Below are 18954 nucleotides of genomic sequence, written 5' to 3' on the forward strand. Positions count from 1 at the left end.
TTGACCATGTACTTCTAGGAAATGTTTAGGCATTTTAAACTGCATTAACCGAACACCTGTATGTGCATGCATTAAAATAAAAAATAATTCCATACTTTAGCAGACACATACATGTACATGTATTTCACTTAATATTTAAAGAAAAATGTACATGTACATGTACCTAATAGGAATAATATGTCTACATGTAGTTTCTGATTTCATTTGAAATTTACTCCCAGAAATGTGGAATTTTTTTTGGTTATAATTTTGTTATGAAAAAAAAAACCACATCCAGCATAAGTTGTTCCCTCAAATTTATAAAAATCTGAAATATACATTTAACCCAGGACAAATTTGACCACAATAATCTTTTAAGTTAAAACTCCCTGAAGAATATTTCAAAAGATAAACACATGTCAGTAATCAGAACACCTATCCTATTTATGGTCTGCATGGCGTAAACAAGTTTGTAATTAGAAATAAGTGGGTAGTCTCTTACTAAATGCTGTTTCTAAAATCGTTCCTGTCCTTGTACAAACATAAAAAAGATTGCAGCAGTCAAAAGAACTTTTTATACAATGTATAACAAGTTGTTTATTGAAATAAATACATATTGTTCCTCTTAAAAATCTGGCAGAATTGAATAAAAGGTATTTCATGCTTATTTTTAGCCCTCCAAAAAAAAAAGACTGAAACAAATGTTTTGCATATACCACATCAAGATTTGCAAACAAGCTGAAAAACTTCCTACATAAAATTGTATTACATTGTGCATGTAAATAACCAATTTCAATTAAATTGCATGTAGTGTCAATGAACCCTTACTAAATTAAATGTTACATGTATATAGTTGTATGTGTATACGTTGCAGAAATTAATTACCGCTGTAATAAATTAATGTGCATTAAATGCAACGTGTACACATACACATATACTTAGAGTTCTGATAAGTGATTTATAAGTGTAAAATTAACTTTTTGTGTGGCAAACACAATTCATAATTATTTGTCAATTTTATTGTTCAGACACAACATAATTTTCAAATTTTTTAATAAAATAATATGAAGATAAATTGCCCTGTACATAATTTTTAGACAGGGCTCAGTTACTTCAAGGCCACTTCCTACCAGGTCTAATTTACAAAGCCTGCTGAGGCATTGAGGGAGTGTGTATGTTGCATGTTGGAAATTATATTTTTTTGCCAAAAATATTCTCTACAACTAATTATCGTTTTTACGATTTGAAGACACAAAATAAAAAATGGATTTAAAATAACAGTTTAATGAAATCCGAATCAATCCCTGTTTCAGCCCCCTGATCTTTCTTTTATTCATAGGGCTATAAAAATGTTTAAAATGTTTTTAATCAAGCATACAGTATTATCTGTCTACCTACCAATTTTCTTGGCCAGTCTTTTGTTGTTTTAAAAGTTTTATAGAGGTGTATAACAAAAATATGTCAATTGGTACAGGGTATTGTAGGTTTAGAATGACAAGCTTGCATGACCATGATAAAATGCCTTGAGAAAATCAATGGCCGTATTAGTAACACTATTGTAACATTTTAGTATTTAGTGACTTAAGCCTCTTTATTTATTGGGAAATTTGTAGTTATTTAGTCTTGGTTTAAGACCTGTCGGTCATCCTCTACTTGTCAAAATTCTATTGATTGATTGCGTCTTTAGTTTCAAATTTGAACGGTTGGAGTCACCCTTTCTTCTTTGGTGATGAAAGATTTTTTTGGTTAAATTTCTCATATTTCTTTTCGATGATTGTATTTTAAAAAGTTTTTCTTTTATTTGATGGAAACAATGATATCACTTCAGTCACTGGCTTTAGTTTTGAATATAAATGAACGGTGTCCCCTTTTCTTAACTTTGAAAGAACTTTTTTTGACTAATTCTTCATATTTCTATTTGTTAATTGTATTCTTTAGGTATAGATACTTTTTTGTATTGTTTTTAGAAAAAAAAATTCTTTTGTCACTAAATTTCATTTTGAAAGAGTTGGCGTCTTTAGAATATAGGAGATGACTCTTATTTCATTTATCATGTTGATTGAACCTACAAGTACAAGGTACCCACACCATGCTTTTTCGTCACAAATGACATCACTAGTTTAGGCAATGAACTTTACAATTCTGAGCTTTTCAAACTTCTTTTTAATGTACCTTTCTGAGCACCTGGTTGTTCAATACTGTAATTTTGACATCTTTACACTTGGTTAAATTGACACCGTTTGCGTAGATTTGTAGATTCGATTCAACATGCTTACACATCCTGTACATGTGTGATGTCAATTCATTCTGGTGTTTGATGAAATAGATTGAAGGTTTTATCAACTGTCTAAATCAAACAAAATTAAGTAAACCCATGGAAATAAGACTTAATAAGTTTTTTAATTTAGAGCATTTCTTTACTTATTTCTCTGTAATTGGTCTGAAAAGACTTATAATAAAGTTGTCCACTTGTGAGATTGATAAGAGTGCCCTGGAGGTAATTTTACATATTTTTACTAGTTTTAGGTATTTTTTGTTGGTTCTATTATATATTTAATTGTGTTTACTATACAACTCAAATTTTTTTTAAAAATTATAGATTGTAATTAATTTTGGTGATTAAACATTCATTTTTAGAATAGAAAATGTTTCAAGAATTTTCACATTCTTTTTCATGCCACTTTAAAAAAAAACAAACTTTTGATAAAAACGCAGATCCTGAGGGGAAATTGTATTGCATGCACTTTTTTTATTGAGATTTTAGGTCTTGTGCTGTATACAGTTTTTCTTGACTGGACTGTGGGCATATTATAGTACACTGATGTCTGTTCATCTGTCTAATGTATAACTCAAAATTTCTGCTACCAATTTTAATGAAACCTAGGTGAATTATTTCTTTCTATTTATGTGTGCTTTCTTTTGATTTTTATAAATTTCACTCTTCCCATTTTTGGTCTTAATTCATACAAAAATGGGTGAAATCCTCTGTTTACAGACTAGTACTCAAAAACATTTTATGCAGTGCACTTAAAACTTCTATGAATTAATAATTTGTATTGATGTGAGCTCCCCTTTGATTTTTGCTTTTCCATGACCTCAGGTATTTAAAAAAATAAGGAAATCTCAATCATTTAGGTTATTATATGCTGCCATTCAGACTCAATATCATTGTTATTACTGAGTAACCTTACAATAAGGTCACTCTGTAGGCATTTATATGTAGATTGACATGCATAGGGACATGCTAGACACATTTCTCTACTGTTGTTAAATATGTATAATAAACCAATTGATGTACATAGTCCAACTTTTAATTCTTTAGGCCATAATAACATTAATGACCTAGGTACTAAAGAATTGCAATAAACTACAGGTAAATGTACAATAAACAATATGAATTATGGTCCCATAAAATGAAATGGACTCCCTCTCCTAATACACAATTTAAGTTGGATAAGTGTGTATTGGTTAGGCTGGTAATGGTCATTAATTAAAAGATGGGAAGAGAGTGTCATTGGCCTTAGGCAAAGTTGTATATATTGTAAGAATGTTTTCACTAAAGCTGTTGTTATCATAAAGCATGTTTTACATTTGTGTCACAAAGGTGCAGAGATGAAATTAACAAGATTTTTATCTGTCTTTTGACAGGAGGTATTTTTAGCAAAAAACATCCTTGTATAACTTGAAATTTTTTTTGACATACAACTTGTAATTTTTTTGAGGTGCAAGAGGTGAAGACCTGAGGCTTTTCAATTGTGACAGCATGCATTTATTAAATTTTTAAGTTGGCATTTGTTGTTAAGTTTTATTGTGCTGGACATTCTTTAGAGATAAATTTTCAAAAGATTTTAAATGGCTCGAATTAAAGGAAAAATGAGTCATAATTTTTTAAGTATTTTTCTGATATAATTTTCTTCTTCTAGTCAGCAATTTTAAGTCTTCTAATGACAATAATTTTGTTTCCTTGGTCAACACATTAAGTACTTGTCTTCTTTCATTTTTCCGCTATGAGTAAACAAGGACTAGAAGTAAACATGGCGGTTTTGTCCACCCTCGATAGATCGTCAATGATTTTATGGTATAAAAATAGACTCCATTTAAAGGTGTGTCATTTATAGTTCAATGAGACACCCTTTTCGCCTGACCTGTGCCAGGTTTTAAATTTGTATTGTATTCTAAATAACAACGAAATCCTTAATCAAAATGTATGATTAAGAATGTTCCGAATTTCATCTTAAGTTATTTGAAAGAAAATAAAGTACTATGTTAGGTTTGATGGTTGGTTTAGATAGAAAGGAATGTAACCTCTCAGAGGGGTGCCACCATTTTGATCTGGCATTTTTATTGAACTGTATAAATTGTAATCATTTTAATCATGACCAGATTGTCATTTGTCATTGATCAACATCGTTAACCTGAACAGGTGTGTTTACCTGTTTCCTTTTGTTCCCCAGTTGGACAATTTAGGTAAATGACTGAGGGTTTAATTATTGTCTAAACACATAGTTATGGTTTTAGTGGAGAATGTGTACATTTGTATGATAATAAATGTGTGCGAAAGTTTGTTGGAAAGTAAAGGTTGAAATAGTCAAATTAACTCGATAAAGATGTTTTTTATTTTAATGGAACCAAAAGTTTGAATCATTTTTATTAAATGTTGATTAAGTTCCAGCTTACATTTTTTACAATAAAATAATTAATAATTTTGGTTGTGGATTTAGAAACTATGTTCTGTAAAGAAATTATATTTTTTACAATGAAATAAATAATAATCTTGGTTATGGATTTAACAACTATGTTCTATAAAGAAACTATAGATCTACTTCATTACCCACTCCCCCCCCTTTTATTTGGTGAAATAAGGAAAGAAGTCCATAATGAAGGGTTTACAAAAGGAAAGCATAAGGAAGTTGGATCCCATTACAAAACAATCTAAATTCTGACCTTTGTCTATATGGAATGTTCAAATTTATGTTAATCAAGTTAAGGATGGATAGTCCATCTGTCATTGTGTCCATGGGAAGGTAACATTTGGAGATCTTAACAATAATTTGCAAATTAAGTGTCAGGTGGACTAGAGATTTTTTGTTGTGTTTCCAACACATTCAGCATAGCTTTGCTTTTTACCCTTTGACCTTAAAGATGCGCTTCTATGGAAACACAAGTCACCTGATCCAGACTTATTTTCCTAATTTTCCTTATTTTTCAAGAGCAGCCCTAATTATCCTAATAAAAGCAGAAGAATCCTAAAAAATCCTATTTTTGTTGAGAAATCCCTTATTTTTCGAATTTTGAAATTTTTAAATTGTAATTTCCCTTTATATTGTTTGTATTAATGGTATCTAGCTTAGTGTACTTTCAGAAAATGAATATTATGATCAAATAAACACCTCAGAAGACATTTTGGTGGTCATTAGCAGATGCTGAATACAACTGTTGATGACCACTGACATGATCTTCTGGTTTGGTAAATAGCTTTTATATTGTTGTCTTTAGCCAGTGGTAAGTAACTTGTTTTTCTTTTAGTATTATAATTGAAAAAGAAAGAATGTCATCCCTTATTTTTGTGTTTAAAGCCCTAAAAAATCCTAAATTTAGCCTTATTTTTTAAGAATCTGGCCCTAAAAATAGCCCTTATTTTTTACAAAAAAGTCACTTGAAAGCCTGCTGATCGCAGTTCAGTTTTCACGATTGGCCAAATACTGACAACCTACTGGCATTCAAAAAACTGTAGAAAATTTGAAACTGCATTCGAAAAAACTTTCAAAAATTTGAAATTGTGTGCCATGTGTTATTTTCTTGAAAGAAATGTAGAGACTTAGAAATAAAATTTTACTACATCGTCAGCCATCTTTATTTAAAGATAGTACTTGTTTTTCTGTATTTGAGTGACAGAAAGGGTCCTTAACATCCTTGACTACCCTTTTGGGTCTCTCATGGACAGCTTTTTTTTGGTCTCGTTTTATTTATCTGTCGCAACATGTTATGATGTACATATAATGTACATGTAGCAAATGGCTGCAAGAAAAATGTATTGTTTGCAATAAACATGTACATTTTGTTTTATGTGGAAGTAAATTTACAAGATTTTCTAAAATTTAAAAACAAAAACAAGTTAAAGAAAAGAAATGAGTAAATTTTAAATATTTCCTGCATTTCATTTTTATGATTCATAGGTTATCTGTAACCTTTGTTTTTCCCACATTAGAAAAATATCATATGTGGAAAGAAGACTCACCAATATCTGGCAGAGTTTGTTTGCATTATAAAGTTGTCAAGATTGTACCGTAAAATGATATAATTGAATGAATTTCTAAATTTCCTGGGAAAGACATATATACATGAATATCTCTACCAAGGAGACTTTAGTCTGTAGTGTATTACTGCATGCTATGTAATCCAATTTATTGTTTTGTTAATGTGAAAGTAAACATTTTGTTTTTAGTGGAAAACTCATCTAAAATGAAGAATTATTATGGTTTGACTGTGAAAGTACAACTTAATTGACGTGATTGATTGGAGAAAAAACATCCATTTAGTAACAGCAGCTAGGAGAAATTTGTTACTGAAGTAATTTACCACTTCTTATGTTGAAAGTGTTTAGCAGTAAATGATTAAGTATTAATTTTCTCCAGTTTTTGATGAGAAGAGTTTCTATTAGATGCAGGGTGCATTAAAATGTACTAACTTTGAACTTTCAAGGCTCATATAACAATTCTGTGCAGTGTCGATGATTACATATTCTTTATCTTCTAATAATAAATTGTTATAAATGAGGGATCGTTCCATAGAATTTACCAATACATAGTTATCTTCATGACAGATTAGCAAAAGAAATAGTACACAACTATGAAGAAATAACCTCACACAGGTTATTTTAAAGTGTGCACCATGGGCATTAAAGTTATTTCAAATAGACCCAAAAAATATAACAGTCATTCCTTATAATTTAATTTTAGTACCAAAATTCAACAAGTAAATCGTTAGAAAAGTTTGATGACATCTTAGTCATTACAAAATTTAGTTTATGAGATGATAAACAAAATTTTTGATCCAGTCAGAAACCATCTTACATCTGAAATTAGATTGTTACCCTTTGTCTTATTAGTTTAAACAATTGCAATTTTGCAGTCTTTTATTTAATGTGAGGGTATATTTTTTAAATGTGATATTTGGCTGAATTTTTGTAATGATAAAGTTGAGTTGAGTTTCTTGATTACTGGTAAGTGTGACTCTTTTCTCTTTTTCAAGTGTGACGAGAACAGTCGAACCCAAACATTGCTGTACTGTTGGTCATTCCTAGAAAAACAGTGTTCTGACTGTTTTTAGTGCATTCATAATGATTGACTTTTTTAGTACATTGTTAATTATTAACTGTTTTTAGTAAGTTTACAATTGTTGACTGTTTTAGTGCATTGGTAATGATTGCTGTCATAAGTAAGTTGATTATTGACTGTTTTTCATACATTGACTATAATTGATAGTATTATAAATTGACAAGTAATTCAATAATCGTACAGTAACTTAGTAACTAGTAGTAAAGCACCTTCTGATCTGTAAACAGAAGTTTTGCTGGAACTGCTTGGGAAATTTTCACAGTAATTGGAAGTTTTCAAATAGGATTTAAAAATATACATGTATACCAATATATGACATGTATACCAATATATGACATTGTTACAGGGGCATTCTTCCTTTTCTAGTGGTAATGATACAGATATGTTTTTCTTTACATGAAATGCTTTAACCCAGTTTTGAGTTCCTAGTTAAAATATTTAATGATGATTTTTCTTTTCTTGGTTTATATGTACCATAGTTACAGATTACAAGATGTTTGAGCAAGTTTACTTCTTAAGTTTTTCTCTTATTTTCATATCTACAATATGAATATTCTTATTTGTCGAACCATACAACTCAAGTATTACATATTTGTATTGAGAACATGTTTTTTTGTGAACACAGGTTCTTTTATTTTGGCTGTATTAATTTCAAGTAGGTGTCAGAGAAAGGTGTGAATGTAATATCCCAGTCTACATTCAATTTATCCAGAGATCTATTAATTTATATTAATACCATTTAAATTCTGGAACATTTAATATGATTTAATAGATGCAAGTATTCATTTTCTGTTTCTTTCACAATGAATAATGTAAAAAAAAAACATAAACCAAAATGTTCAGGAAAAGACATAAACAAAATATTTTAGATATAATTTGAAGATAATTTATTCTATATGAATTTCGATTATGTCGAATTTCTAGTCACGGAGAGGGAATGTCATTAGAATTGTAAATTTTGATGTTCAACACCATCATTACAAAATTTTAAATGAGATTCTTTGTGAGTGTCTATTCAAAATGGTGAATCCATGCCGACACATTTTTTGCTTGGTCTGTAAGGGTTTTCGTTTGACAGGGCTTATCATATAAAACTCATGAAGGAATAAAATACTTGGATCACTGATCAAAGTGGAGAATAAATATGAAATGAAAATTGACTGAAAAGCAAACTAATTCACCAAAGTTTATGCCGTTATAATTACAAACTTAAAATACGTGTACTGTTGTACCTTTTGAACCGTTTACTTTTATGCTCACTCAGTGCATATTATACTGCAACTAAATCGTCAGCTTGTACAATAGGTGAAATATCTCCTGCTGTAATCATTTTTAGGTTAAACCCGATAGCATTATCCTCAGTTTCTTGAAGTTGACACAACATTTCTGGATCTTGTAAAAAGGTTTCTACATGAATTCATGAAGAATTTTTGTCCTTTTATATGCAGGACTTTATATGGAAAAAAAAGTATGATTTTACATTTAAAGTCTTTGATGTGTCTTTTGTATAAAATTTGAGGGTTACAGTGTCTTAAGTGTGGTCCTGTGTGAAAACCAGACAGGGGTGATCCATCATGTCTCAAGATAATCAATGAAACTGTATAAATACATTTGTTAGGTTGTAAAAACAACTCTTCCTATATTCTTGTCCTTGGATTACTTATCATGAATTTTTTTTGACTGGTTATAGTGTAAACATTCTGGCAGGAAGTTTTCCTGTTTTTTTTTCTGTATTAGAACATAACCAAAATTTAAGTATTAAGTAGCTGTCTTTGTAAGAATCATGCAAAATCTGAAAAATGTGATACACCCCAAAAAAGGCTACATATTATTATTTTTGTAATTAAGTTGTTTTATGGATCTTTGCTATGAAATGTGTAGTTATTCATTCAAATCTGCCTGCTCTTAGGAGATAATCAACATTGAAAATCCAATGAACTCTATTGTATTTGAGAGTCATTTACAGAGTTATCTCCCTTAGTTTTGAAAATTACAGTGCATTCTATATGATTTTTATACCCTAAGAACAGTACTTAACGTCAACCAAATTTTTAGATTTACATGAATTTCTTTCTTTTTTTAAAGGGTGATAAATACTTTTTCAGTATGGAGAAACAGTAGCTGTTTTCACACAATTAAGAGTTTTGTATTAAAATTTAAATTCACTATTTTGTCAATATTTTTATAGGAACAATCCAAGCTTTTTGTCTAAATTTATGCCTTTGACCTATATTTTACATTGAATATGTGAATATGTGAAACTATAGAAGTATTTTAATTTAAATCTTTTGTCCGGTATATATAGACTAGAGAACTTCAATTACTGCAGTTTTAACTATTTACTCAATTTTTTGTTGTTGGTAGATTTTGTTCTTTGTATTTATTGTGGGTGGTTAAGCACTGTGAACTTTCGGGTCTGGATTTAAAATTTTCAAAAAAATTTACTTGACAGTTCGGTCTTTGGTCAATTTAAGTTCTTTTATAAATAATGTGTAATTCATTTAAATGGCTCACAATGCACAGTGAATTACAATCACTTTTGGGATGGCTGTGTTTTCTTAGTTGAAAGATTTATATGTGAGGACAATCACTTGAATTATATAATGGATTTGTTGTAAATTTACATTCTCCATTAAAGTTGATCATGTCCTGTATTATAAAATTTGTTAGGTACAGTACCTGTAGTTAAACTAATTTCTATGGCTCAGTATTCTATTGGTTTGATGCAGGGAAGTACATGTAGTATGCAGAGGTTCACTTTCAAACGTGGAAGTTCATTGTCTTTTCCTTTTTTCAAATCGATGGTCCACTTCAACTTGAGAAAACTAAAAGTCCTCAACAAAGTGCTGAAAGTCCTGCAAAGGTCCTAGGTCAGAAATTTAGAGTCTTGGACCTTTGGGATCACAAACATTTTAACACTTTAGTTTGTAATATGAGACAATGTCTGATGATTTTCTACCTCCTCCCTATTATAAATACAAAAATAAAGGTTTTTGTTTAGTTATTATTTTGTTAGTATCAAAAAAGATTTGAGATGTGTAATACATCTATGATACAACAGAGGTAGTGAATATGAAGTCAAAAATACAAATATTATTATACTTCTGAAGTGGGGTAGAAAATTAAGACACGAAAAAATTATTTGAACTGGCCTAATAGCTATGATTAGATAAACAATCATTTTTGCTCTTTCTAATGATATGATATTCATGGAACAGACATTAATTATATTGTTACATCTGATTGTGCCCTTGATCTTATGTCCTGTTATCAGTGATGCAAACAGACACAAAACATGGGGACAGACATGGAAACAAATTCTTGCATCTGGGGTTGTGCATTACCGTGCCTTGTCAGTTTGTCTAGAATCTTGATGGTGGAAGACATATATGTGAATTCATATGTCTGAGGAAGGTCCTTATATTGTGAAATCATCAGCAATGAAAACAGCAAAAACTTTGGGATAAAGGTAGATGTGAATTCTTGCATTTGGTGATGAGTATAATCTTGTCTTTTCACCATCTGGGAAAACAGAGAAAAAAGAATAGCTAAAATGTAGTTTCAAATTCTTGCTTTTGCTGATGTGCATAATCTTGTCTTGTCACCATCTGGGAAACAAAAAGCCAAGAATCTTTACATCTGGTGTTGTGTAATGACTTGTTTGTCGGCAGATCAAGCATTGGCTTAACAAATCGGAAGAATCACAAAAAAAGAAGAGGATATGACGATGTACATCATCTAGTTTTGTCATCAGTTCTAATAGTACTCTTGCTTTGATTTACCTTTGTCTTCAGTTCTGAAAGTATTCTTTCTTACTTGCATGTTACAGGATCTTTTTCTGTTCAGAAGATAAATACTTTTTCTGGTAAAAGGCAAGTGGTACCCGATTATGTAATGGGTTCAATGTGCCAAATAATTTATATTAATGATTATTCCTTCAAGGTGACAAAGACAAATATTCTTTTCTTGAATAGATATTAACAATACCATGTAATAACATTGTAACAATCTACAAGATGTCATGGAATGACATTAAAAGACAAAATGTAGGGAAGATAAATACCCTGAAACTGAAATAGAAATACAGTCCAATACAAAACATATGTCATCAAATTGATAGTTATTTCTGAAATGTTAGGAAGATTTATACCCTAAAACTGAAATAGACATACTGTCCAAAACATATGTATGATATGTCATCAAATTGATAGTTATTTCTGAAATGTTAGGAAGATAAATACCCCAAAAACTGAAATAGACATACAGTCCAACGCAAAATGTGCAAGATATGTCATGATATTGAGGATTATCTTTGAAATGTACGAAAGATTAATACCCTTTCCAACTGTGGACATGTGTTGCTCCCTAATGGCTTTTATATGCATCTATTGAATGCAGTATTGCATATTTTTTTGTGCAATCAGATTGCTACAATAGACAAATGTGTTTTGATGGAACATTAGTTTTGTTAAGTTCATGGACTTATGGAAACAGAAAAGGGAGGATATTGTGTAGGTTGATAGCACAGACTATTCATTTTACATGTTAACTGTGCGGTAACTATCATATGGCAAGCCCATTTATTTAAAACCAGTTCTCCTTTTTTGGGGTGGGGGCAATTAAAATTACTGCAGTTAAAAGGTCCTGAATCAGAATTTTTTTTCAAATTTTCTCTTGACATCTAAAGAGACGTCAATATTTGACATTGAAAGATGTTAAAATAATTTTTAGACTTTTTTAGGACTTCAAAGTTGGTCTTTGATATCTTGGCTGTTTTAAAAGAAAAGGCTTAATCATGATACATGTTTATGACAAATAAATACTGGTAGACAATATTTTTTGTTCAAAGATCAGTTTTGGGTAAAAGTATGCCTTGAAGTTTCTTTAGAAGACTTTATCTTCCTGACAAATTATAACAAGAATCAAGGTGAAACACTTACTCATTTCCAAACATTTGCTGTTTGTTAAAAATCTTAAAAATGTACGAAAAGAAACATTGTGTAACCAAAGAACATGTTGAGAAGTTGCATAAAATATGATGCATCAAATTTTTATAATTTCCACATGTAACAGTTATATGCATGCACTATAAATGCACCCTATAATTTTAGATTTATTGGCCAATACACAATGGCTGCACTGTCGATTTCGAACAGAGGTTGATGTAGGTACAATTTGGATTCACTTGAGAAAAACAAATGAACAAATGTCTTTTATGACCTCTGTGTATTTGGTCAACTCTGTTGGGTAGCTACCATGTAAATGGAAGCTTTCCTGTGCAGTAATAGTGCACCTGCACATTTCTAAGCTACATCATGAACTCCTTAAAGGTTTTATTATTTTTCAATGTTAAGACAAAGTGGAGCTCAAGTGGAATAAAGGTAGTTCTAAAGTCTGAAACAAAAGAAATTAATAATGAATTTTATTGAACTTTCATATTGTTTTTTTTCCTTTCAAACTGCACAGATACCAATAACTTAAGTAGCAGTCTATGTAAGAATCATGCAAATTTTGTAATATGTGATACACCCCAAAAAAGGCTACATATTTTTATTTTTGTTATTAAATTGCTTTTTAGGTCAATATGGTGAAATGTATAATTATTCATTCCAATCTGTCTGTGCTTATAAGATAATCTACATTGAAAATTTAACAGTTTCTGTTGTATTTTAGTATCATTTTAACAGAATTATCTCCCTTAATTTTGAATTTCACATTTTATGTATTTTTTATCTCCCAAGAATAAGAGTTTTATGAAAAGCCACATGTTAATTTCTGTTTACTAGAAAATATCAAAAATAAAGCTTTCCAAACATGAATATCACATTTTGCATGATTCTTAGCTAGAGTGCTACTTAATAAGTTTGGCCCTTGTAAGTCTCTATACCACTTCAAAAACTTGTTGGGGTTTATTGCTTATAACTAAGTTAGCTCAAGATGCATTCATAAAGTCATAACAATAAATTATGATAGTTTGTCTAGTATATGAGATATGCACTTCAAATAATGTGAAACTAAATAGATGACATATGTAATATGGCATTTATGGTTTTGAATTGTCTCTGTATTATTAAACATTGTGACAAATTTATGGCTCTACAAATTAAATTATTGTTTGTAATTTATATCTTTTAAACAAATCTTTGTTATGTCTCTTGAGAGAGATAAATCTTCTCTGTGTAAATATCTCAACCATTTTAATTACTCACAATCTTTTGTGGGACTAATTGCTGTATTAGGTAATAACCCCAATTAGCATGTTGTGAACAGGTGTAGGAGGGCTTGAACTTTGACTTCTACCCTTGGTTCTAAAATGATTTTAGTATACCTTGGTTTGTGGAAATGCCATCTCGTGATCTAATTAGAAATAAACATGTAGTTATGATAATAGGTCTTTAGAAAATTATCTATTCACAGAGCAGTAGAAGTAGCATTTAAGGACATATTTGGATTTCTGAAATAGTTATGAATTGCTCTCTATTTTAAATAGACAATACAGATCTGTACATGTAGTAAAAGAGCGTCAATGCTCCCATACCATTGTAAAATCAATCAAGTCGATGAAATCGGTTAAATATACTTTATGTTATGGTGTATGGTGTTTGTAAAATGGTAAATGGTCTTCATAGACATGGAGAATGGCTTCCAAAACAGCAAATCTATTTTTAAATTTTCAATTTTACATTATCATTCTGGTTTTAACGAACCTAATCCCAAATGCACAATTCTGTACATGTCAAATTACAGAATTTCTTATCATTTTCCATGTAATTATTTTGTAGGAAAATTTAATCAGTAAACGAGTTTTACATGCCTTTAGTTTCTTATAAATTGCATAATTGTTTCTGTGTAATCACTTTCAGATTAACTAAGTGATTTGATGGGAAACCCTGTGCCAAGTTGGTGGTAATGAAAATAGTGAATAAAATGAAGTAATGTCATTTCCAGCATTGGAAGGCTGAAAATGAAGTGATGTTATGATATTACAAAGCTTCTTTAATACTAACTAGTCTGTAAAAATACTGATCACACTGTTTATAATAGCTTAGATGGCAAATTACATTAGTAATATTGGTACAAACTGTTAATGGAGTTGCTTATCTCCTATTGTTTTCTTGGTAATTTCATTTACTTCAGAATGACATCAGTCCTCTTACTCAACTAAAAGATGATACATTGATTAGACATAATCCACAAGAAAAAAATCTTCATATTTTGCACAGTTCCATGAGTTATTTCCCTTTATGTCTGTTTTTTTTTTTTTTGTTTTTTTTTTGTTTTTTTGTTTTTTTTTTTTCATTCTTAGATATTCTTGTATACCCTTTCTGATGAGATTACTGTAAGGTACATGTACATTAGATATGGCTACATATAAAACATTTGAAATTGCATTTAAACAAATGTTCTAAATTACACAACATGGATTTATCTACTTATAAACATATGTAACCTCTGCCAGTTATGAATATGACAAACAGTAAGGTGGACTGTGAAAGCCTAGGTTTAGGTTATAATTCAGATGCTAAATTTCGGAAAAGTTGTCGAAAATGGATTATCTCAATCCAGATTAAAAACACTTAATCTCTTATGTTGTGAGGACCTTTTATGAATAATAAGTCTACTGCTATAAATTTTGGTGTTAAAACAAGGTCATGTGGCTTTATTGTTTACTTCTAAATAGGACCCATGGTGAGTCATTGGGCTCAGTAAAAATCTGAGAAATTTATGATAAAAATGTAGTTATCATGTAGTTATAATATTATATAATGTAAAAAATTGGTCACCTAGAAAATATGAAGGGACAGTTTACATATGCCATCATTGAATTTACAACATCAAAGGTGATAGGTCTAAAAAAATGTTTCCTCATGTCATGATGAATTGGTAAAAAAAACATTGTATAGTGTGCAAAAAAAAAGAAATGTAAGTAATAAGTTTATCAAAACTCTCCCCCCTCTCAACCTCTATACTTCCAAAATTTTAGTGTTTGGTTATTTTAGCTAACATAGGCAAACTTAGAAAATTACTTAGAAAAAGTAACATACAGTAATTCATTCCTCAGAATGACAATTTTTTTTTAAATGACTAACTAACTGAAAATGGTTTTCAAGATCTGTTGTGTCTACTTTCATAATACTTAAATAAGGGACTTATCAAAGCTGGCTTTTTCATCATTTATTTTGTCATGGATTCAAAATACAATTGAAGTGACATTTTGTTTTTTTGTAGTTCAAGTAGGTTTCTTTGCTGTCTTATTGAATGTATCCTATTAATTTTTTTTCAACAATTTTATACTGCCTATTAGAGAGGAAATGACATCATTTCAACTGACACAGAACTGACAGGTTGGAAAAAAGTTTATGTATGTCATGCATGATTTCAAAACCAGCATTGATTAATTATTTCCTTTATCAGTAAACTTATGTTTTTGCTTGAGTATTCTGATATTGTTCAAAGGATAACACTTCATTTTTCGTCAACTTTTCTATAAGTTTATTGTAATTTGCTTTCAGGTTTCCATAACTATAACTGATTTAAATGACACACCACCAAAGTTCAGCAGGAACCTTTATACCGTGGACGTTTCTGAGGCCATTAGTATTGGTTCCACCATCACAACAGTTACCGTGACTGATGCTGATACTGTTGGACAACTCAGTCTTACAATCAGAACAGGGGCTGATGGGAAATTTTCTATTGACAATTCAGGTATGTATGGCATTTAAAAGCTATCATTTAGGAACCATGAGATGAAGTGCATCTCTCTGTTCAATTACATACTGTGAAAGTTCTTTTATTCGTGGTTTAGGAGGAAAAAAAGAAAAATTGATATCCCACAATTAATAATTCTTTCACACATTTTGAATTAGCCTTATTTCAGTAGAACATGTAAATGAAGAATTTGCATGGCTAATCTCTAGAGTGTGAAATATTTTGAAATTTCATTTCCAGGAAGTCAGTTGGCATTTGTCTATTATAGTGAACTTCTAGCACTGCAAGTATAATGCTACAGTCAAGATAGCATCTCCTGGAAGTATTTATTCTTAGATGTCAACTATTTGTCTATTTTGAATAACATATATATCTGAAAATCTTTCAATTAATCATGGAACTATGATGCCATGATACACTGCAGCATTTTACAACAAACACAGTCCCAATCAGGAAGGTAAGGGTGTATCACAACCTTGGCTTTGATTGAACATGATATTGGGGAAGAAATACAAATTTTTCAAATCTGGCCAACCGCTAATAAAATTAGCTACTATTTCTAAATATTGCATACATGTTCTAGGCAAAGAATCAGCGTTAACGGCAATAAGAACATTTAGACACTTTTACTCACAAGCCATATAACTAGAATAGGTAGTCAAAGAGACAACAACCCAACCAGGATGAAAGTGTCAGCCCATTGATGTTCAATGAATGATCCTCATACCACAGGACAGGCTGTGGCTGGCTGTATAGTACTCCATCAATACATTTGTTCGTGTATTTTTTTCAGGCCAAATCAGTCTGTCGTCCAAACTTGACAGAGAAACCCAGAAAAAGCATACTCTTGTCATTGAGGCTTCAGATGCCATCCATCCAGCAACAGGGACTGTTGTTGTCACGGTTACTGATATTAATGACACTCCTCCCCAGTTCACCAAGTCATTGTACACTTTTGATGTGTCAGAGGATACTGCCGTGGGAACAACCCTAGGTCGTGTTGAAGCTACTGACCCTGACGAGGGTTATTCTGGAGAGGTTTACTATAGCCTCATCTCATTATGGGGATCAGATTTATTTAATCTAGATCTACAGAAAGGAACATTCACTCTGCTAGGAAACCTTGATTTTGAGGAGGTAATTTCTCATTTGATGACACTGAATATATACATTTTTTTACATTGATTATCTGCAGTGCACCTTTTTTTTTTTAGCAACAAAGCACTTCTGGTATTGAAATAATTTTCAATGACATTTTATTGTCAACTCTGTAGAAAGCACTTGGGGCACTTTCATTAATCTCTTTAATGCTGATACAGCACTTTCATTAATTATTCTTATGAATAAAGTCTCAATATATAAATAAATGTCGTTTAGGCAAGTGCTTTTACATGACTCTTTGCATAGACACTTTGAACATAATGAATAATGGTAATTTGAATGTCATTAGATGGTTGAGAATAACTGAACCATAAGCTTCTGGATAAAACGGCTAAGAAGTAGATTGATACAGAGAATAAGAGGATTACAATACATGCTATGCCCACTGCTCATTTTTACTAGAATAGCCAGTGCTCCTTGCAGTTTTTTCTTAAATGATCTCTGAAAAAAAGGTTCAGTACAAAAGTATGTTTCTTTTCATTTAAATATATATTTATCAAAGTCGTGTATAATTTGAACAATGTTCATTGCCAAAGAGGTCTGTTAGATCAGATTTACTATTATACATCCATATCATTCAGTAATAACTTTTCCATGAAGTATTGATAGTTAATCAACAAATTGTTAAATTAATATGTTGGAACCATCTGTACAAGATGCATAACAAGCCTGTACATGACATTGATGGCATTTTTGCCCCTTGTTAATCCCTAATCTTCATTATCTTACATAGGTACAGTTGTATACACTCAAAGTTCAGGCTGAGGATAGAGGTAACCCTAAGCTGACCTCAACTGTAACTGTTTATATGAATATCAAAGACACCAATGACAATGAACCTGTTTTTGACCCCATGTCATACAATGCAGAGGTCAAAGAGGATGTTTCCATAGGAACTAGTGTTGCTATGGTTTCAGCTACTGACATTGATTCTGGTAGGTACACTGAATTGTAGTTTTTGTATGCAGACCTCCTAAAACTGTTTAGTTATTTAAGGAGGTAGACGTAGGGTAAGGGATATAACTCTTAAAAATCATTCAAACGTTTGTATTCAGCGTTTTACATCAATTCTATGTAAGCATCTGATTAACTTGGATTCATTTTATTCTACTTCAAACAAAAGCTTGAGAGGCTTTGGTGAAATTGAATATAATACAAACATATCACTAATTTCATGAGTTATGTCCCTTACCCTAGGTCTACCTCCTTAATATCCCCCACCTACACTTTGGAAAGTGGGAGGTATATAGTGATCACTGTCAAACATCTCTCAAACATCTCACCCTCATAAATATCATCATTCTGCAGCATCTAAGATGTTCTCATCAGTGGTAAACAGAAGTAGGAATGTGAAAGATGAAATTCAATTGGGAAATGGTGTGATTTTAAAAAAAAAATAAAGGCTGTAAATATGTTTTATTTTATGTTTTTGACTTTCTAGAACTGTACTGACCACTGTAATGCTTTCAGTGTTCATCAAAAAATTTGAGTTTTAAATAGATTTTAAATTCGATCAATTTTCTTAGAAAATAGTATATGATGTTTGTATTCAATGTAAAAAATCTGTTCACTGGACAAAGTCAGTGTTTTTCACCAGCAACAAATAATCCAATCTATTGATTAAATACTAATCAAAGTAATTGGTCAAAATTGTGTTAATGGATTTGTAATGGATTTATAGCCTTGGTCTTCCATTATTTATGGTCTCGTAAAAAAATCTGTGCATAATAGGAAAATAGCTTTTATGATTAATATCTGAAGGCCT

The 18954-nt window shown here is 30.7% G+C and overlaps 1 protein-coding gene across 1 annotated transcript in view; it reads left to right on the forward strand.

Annotated features, from left to right (window-relative positions):
- The window catches only part of LOC148605495 (cadherin-related tumor suppressor-like), a 61182-nt gene that overhangs the window by 8288 nt on the left and 33940 nt on the right, over positions 1-18954 (forward strand). The window contains exons 2-4 of the mRNA XM_088550776.1: positions 15830-16025; positions 16822-17165; positions 17923-18124. Coding sequence (XP_088406902.1) covers positions 15830-16025; positions 16822-17165; positions 17923-18124 — 742 coding nt within the window. The remainder of the gene's footprint in view (positions 1-15829; positions 16026-16821; positions 17166-17922; positions 18125-18954) is intronic.

Source organism: Perna viridis, chromosome 10, assembly GCF_037379345.1.
Source record: "Perna viridis isolate PV_CMFRI_1.1 ecotype Kerala chromosome 10, ASM3737934v1, whole genome shotgun sequence".
NCBI lineage: Eukaryota > Metazoa > Mollusca > Bivalvia > Mytilida > Mytilidae > Perna > Perna viridis.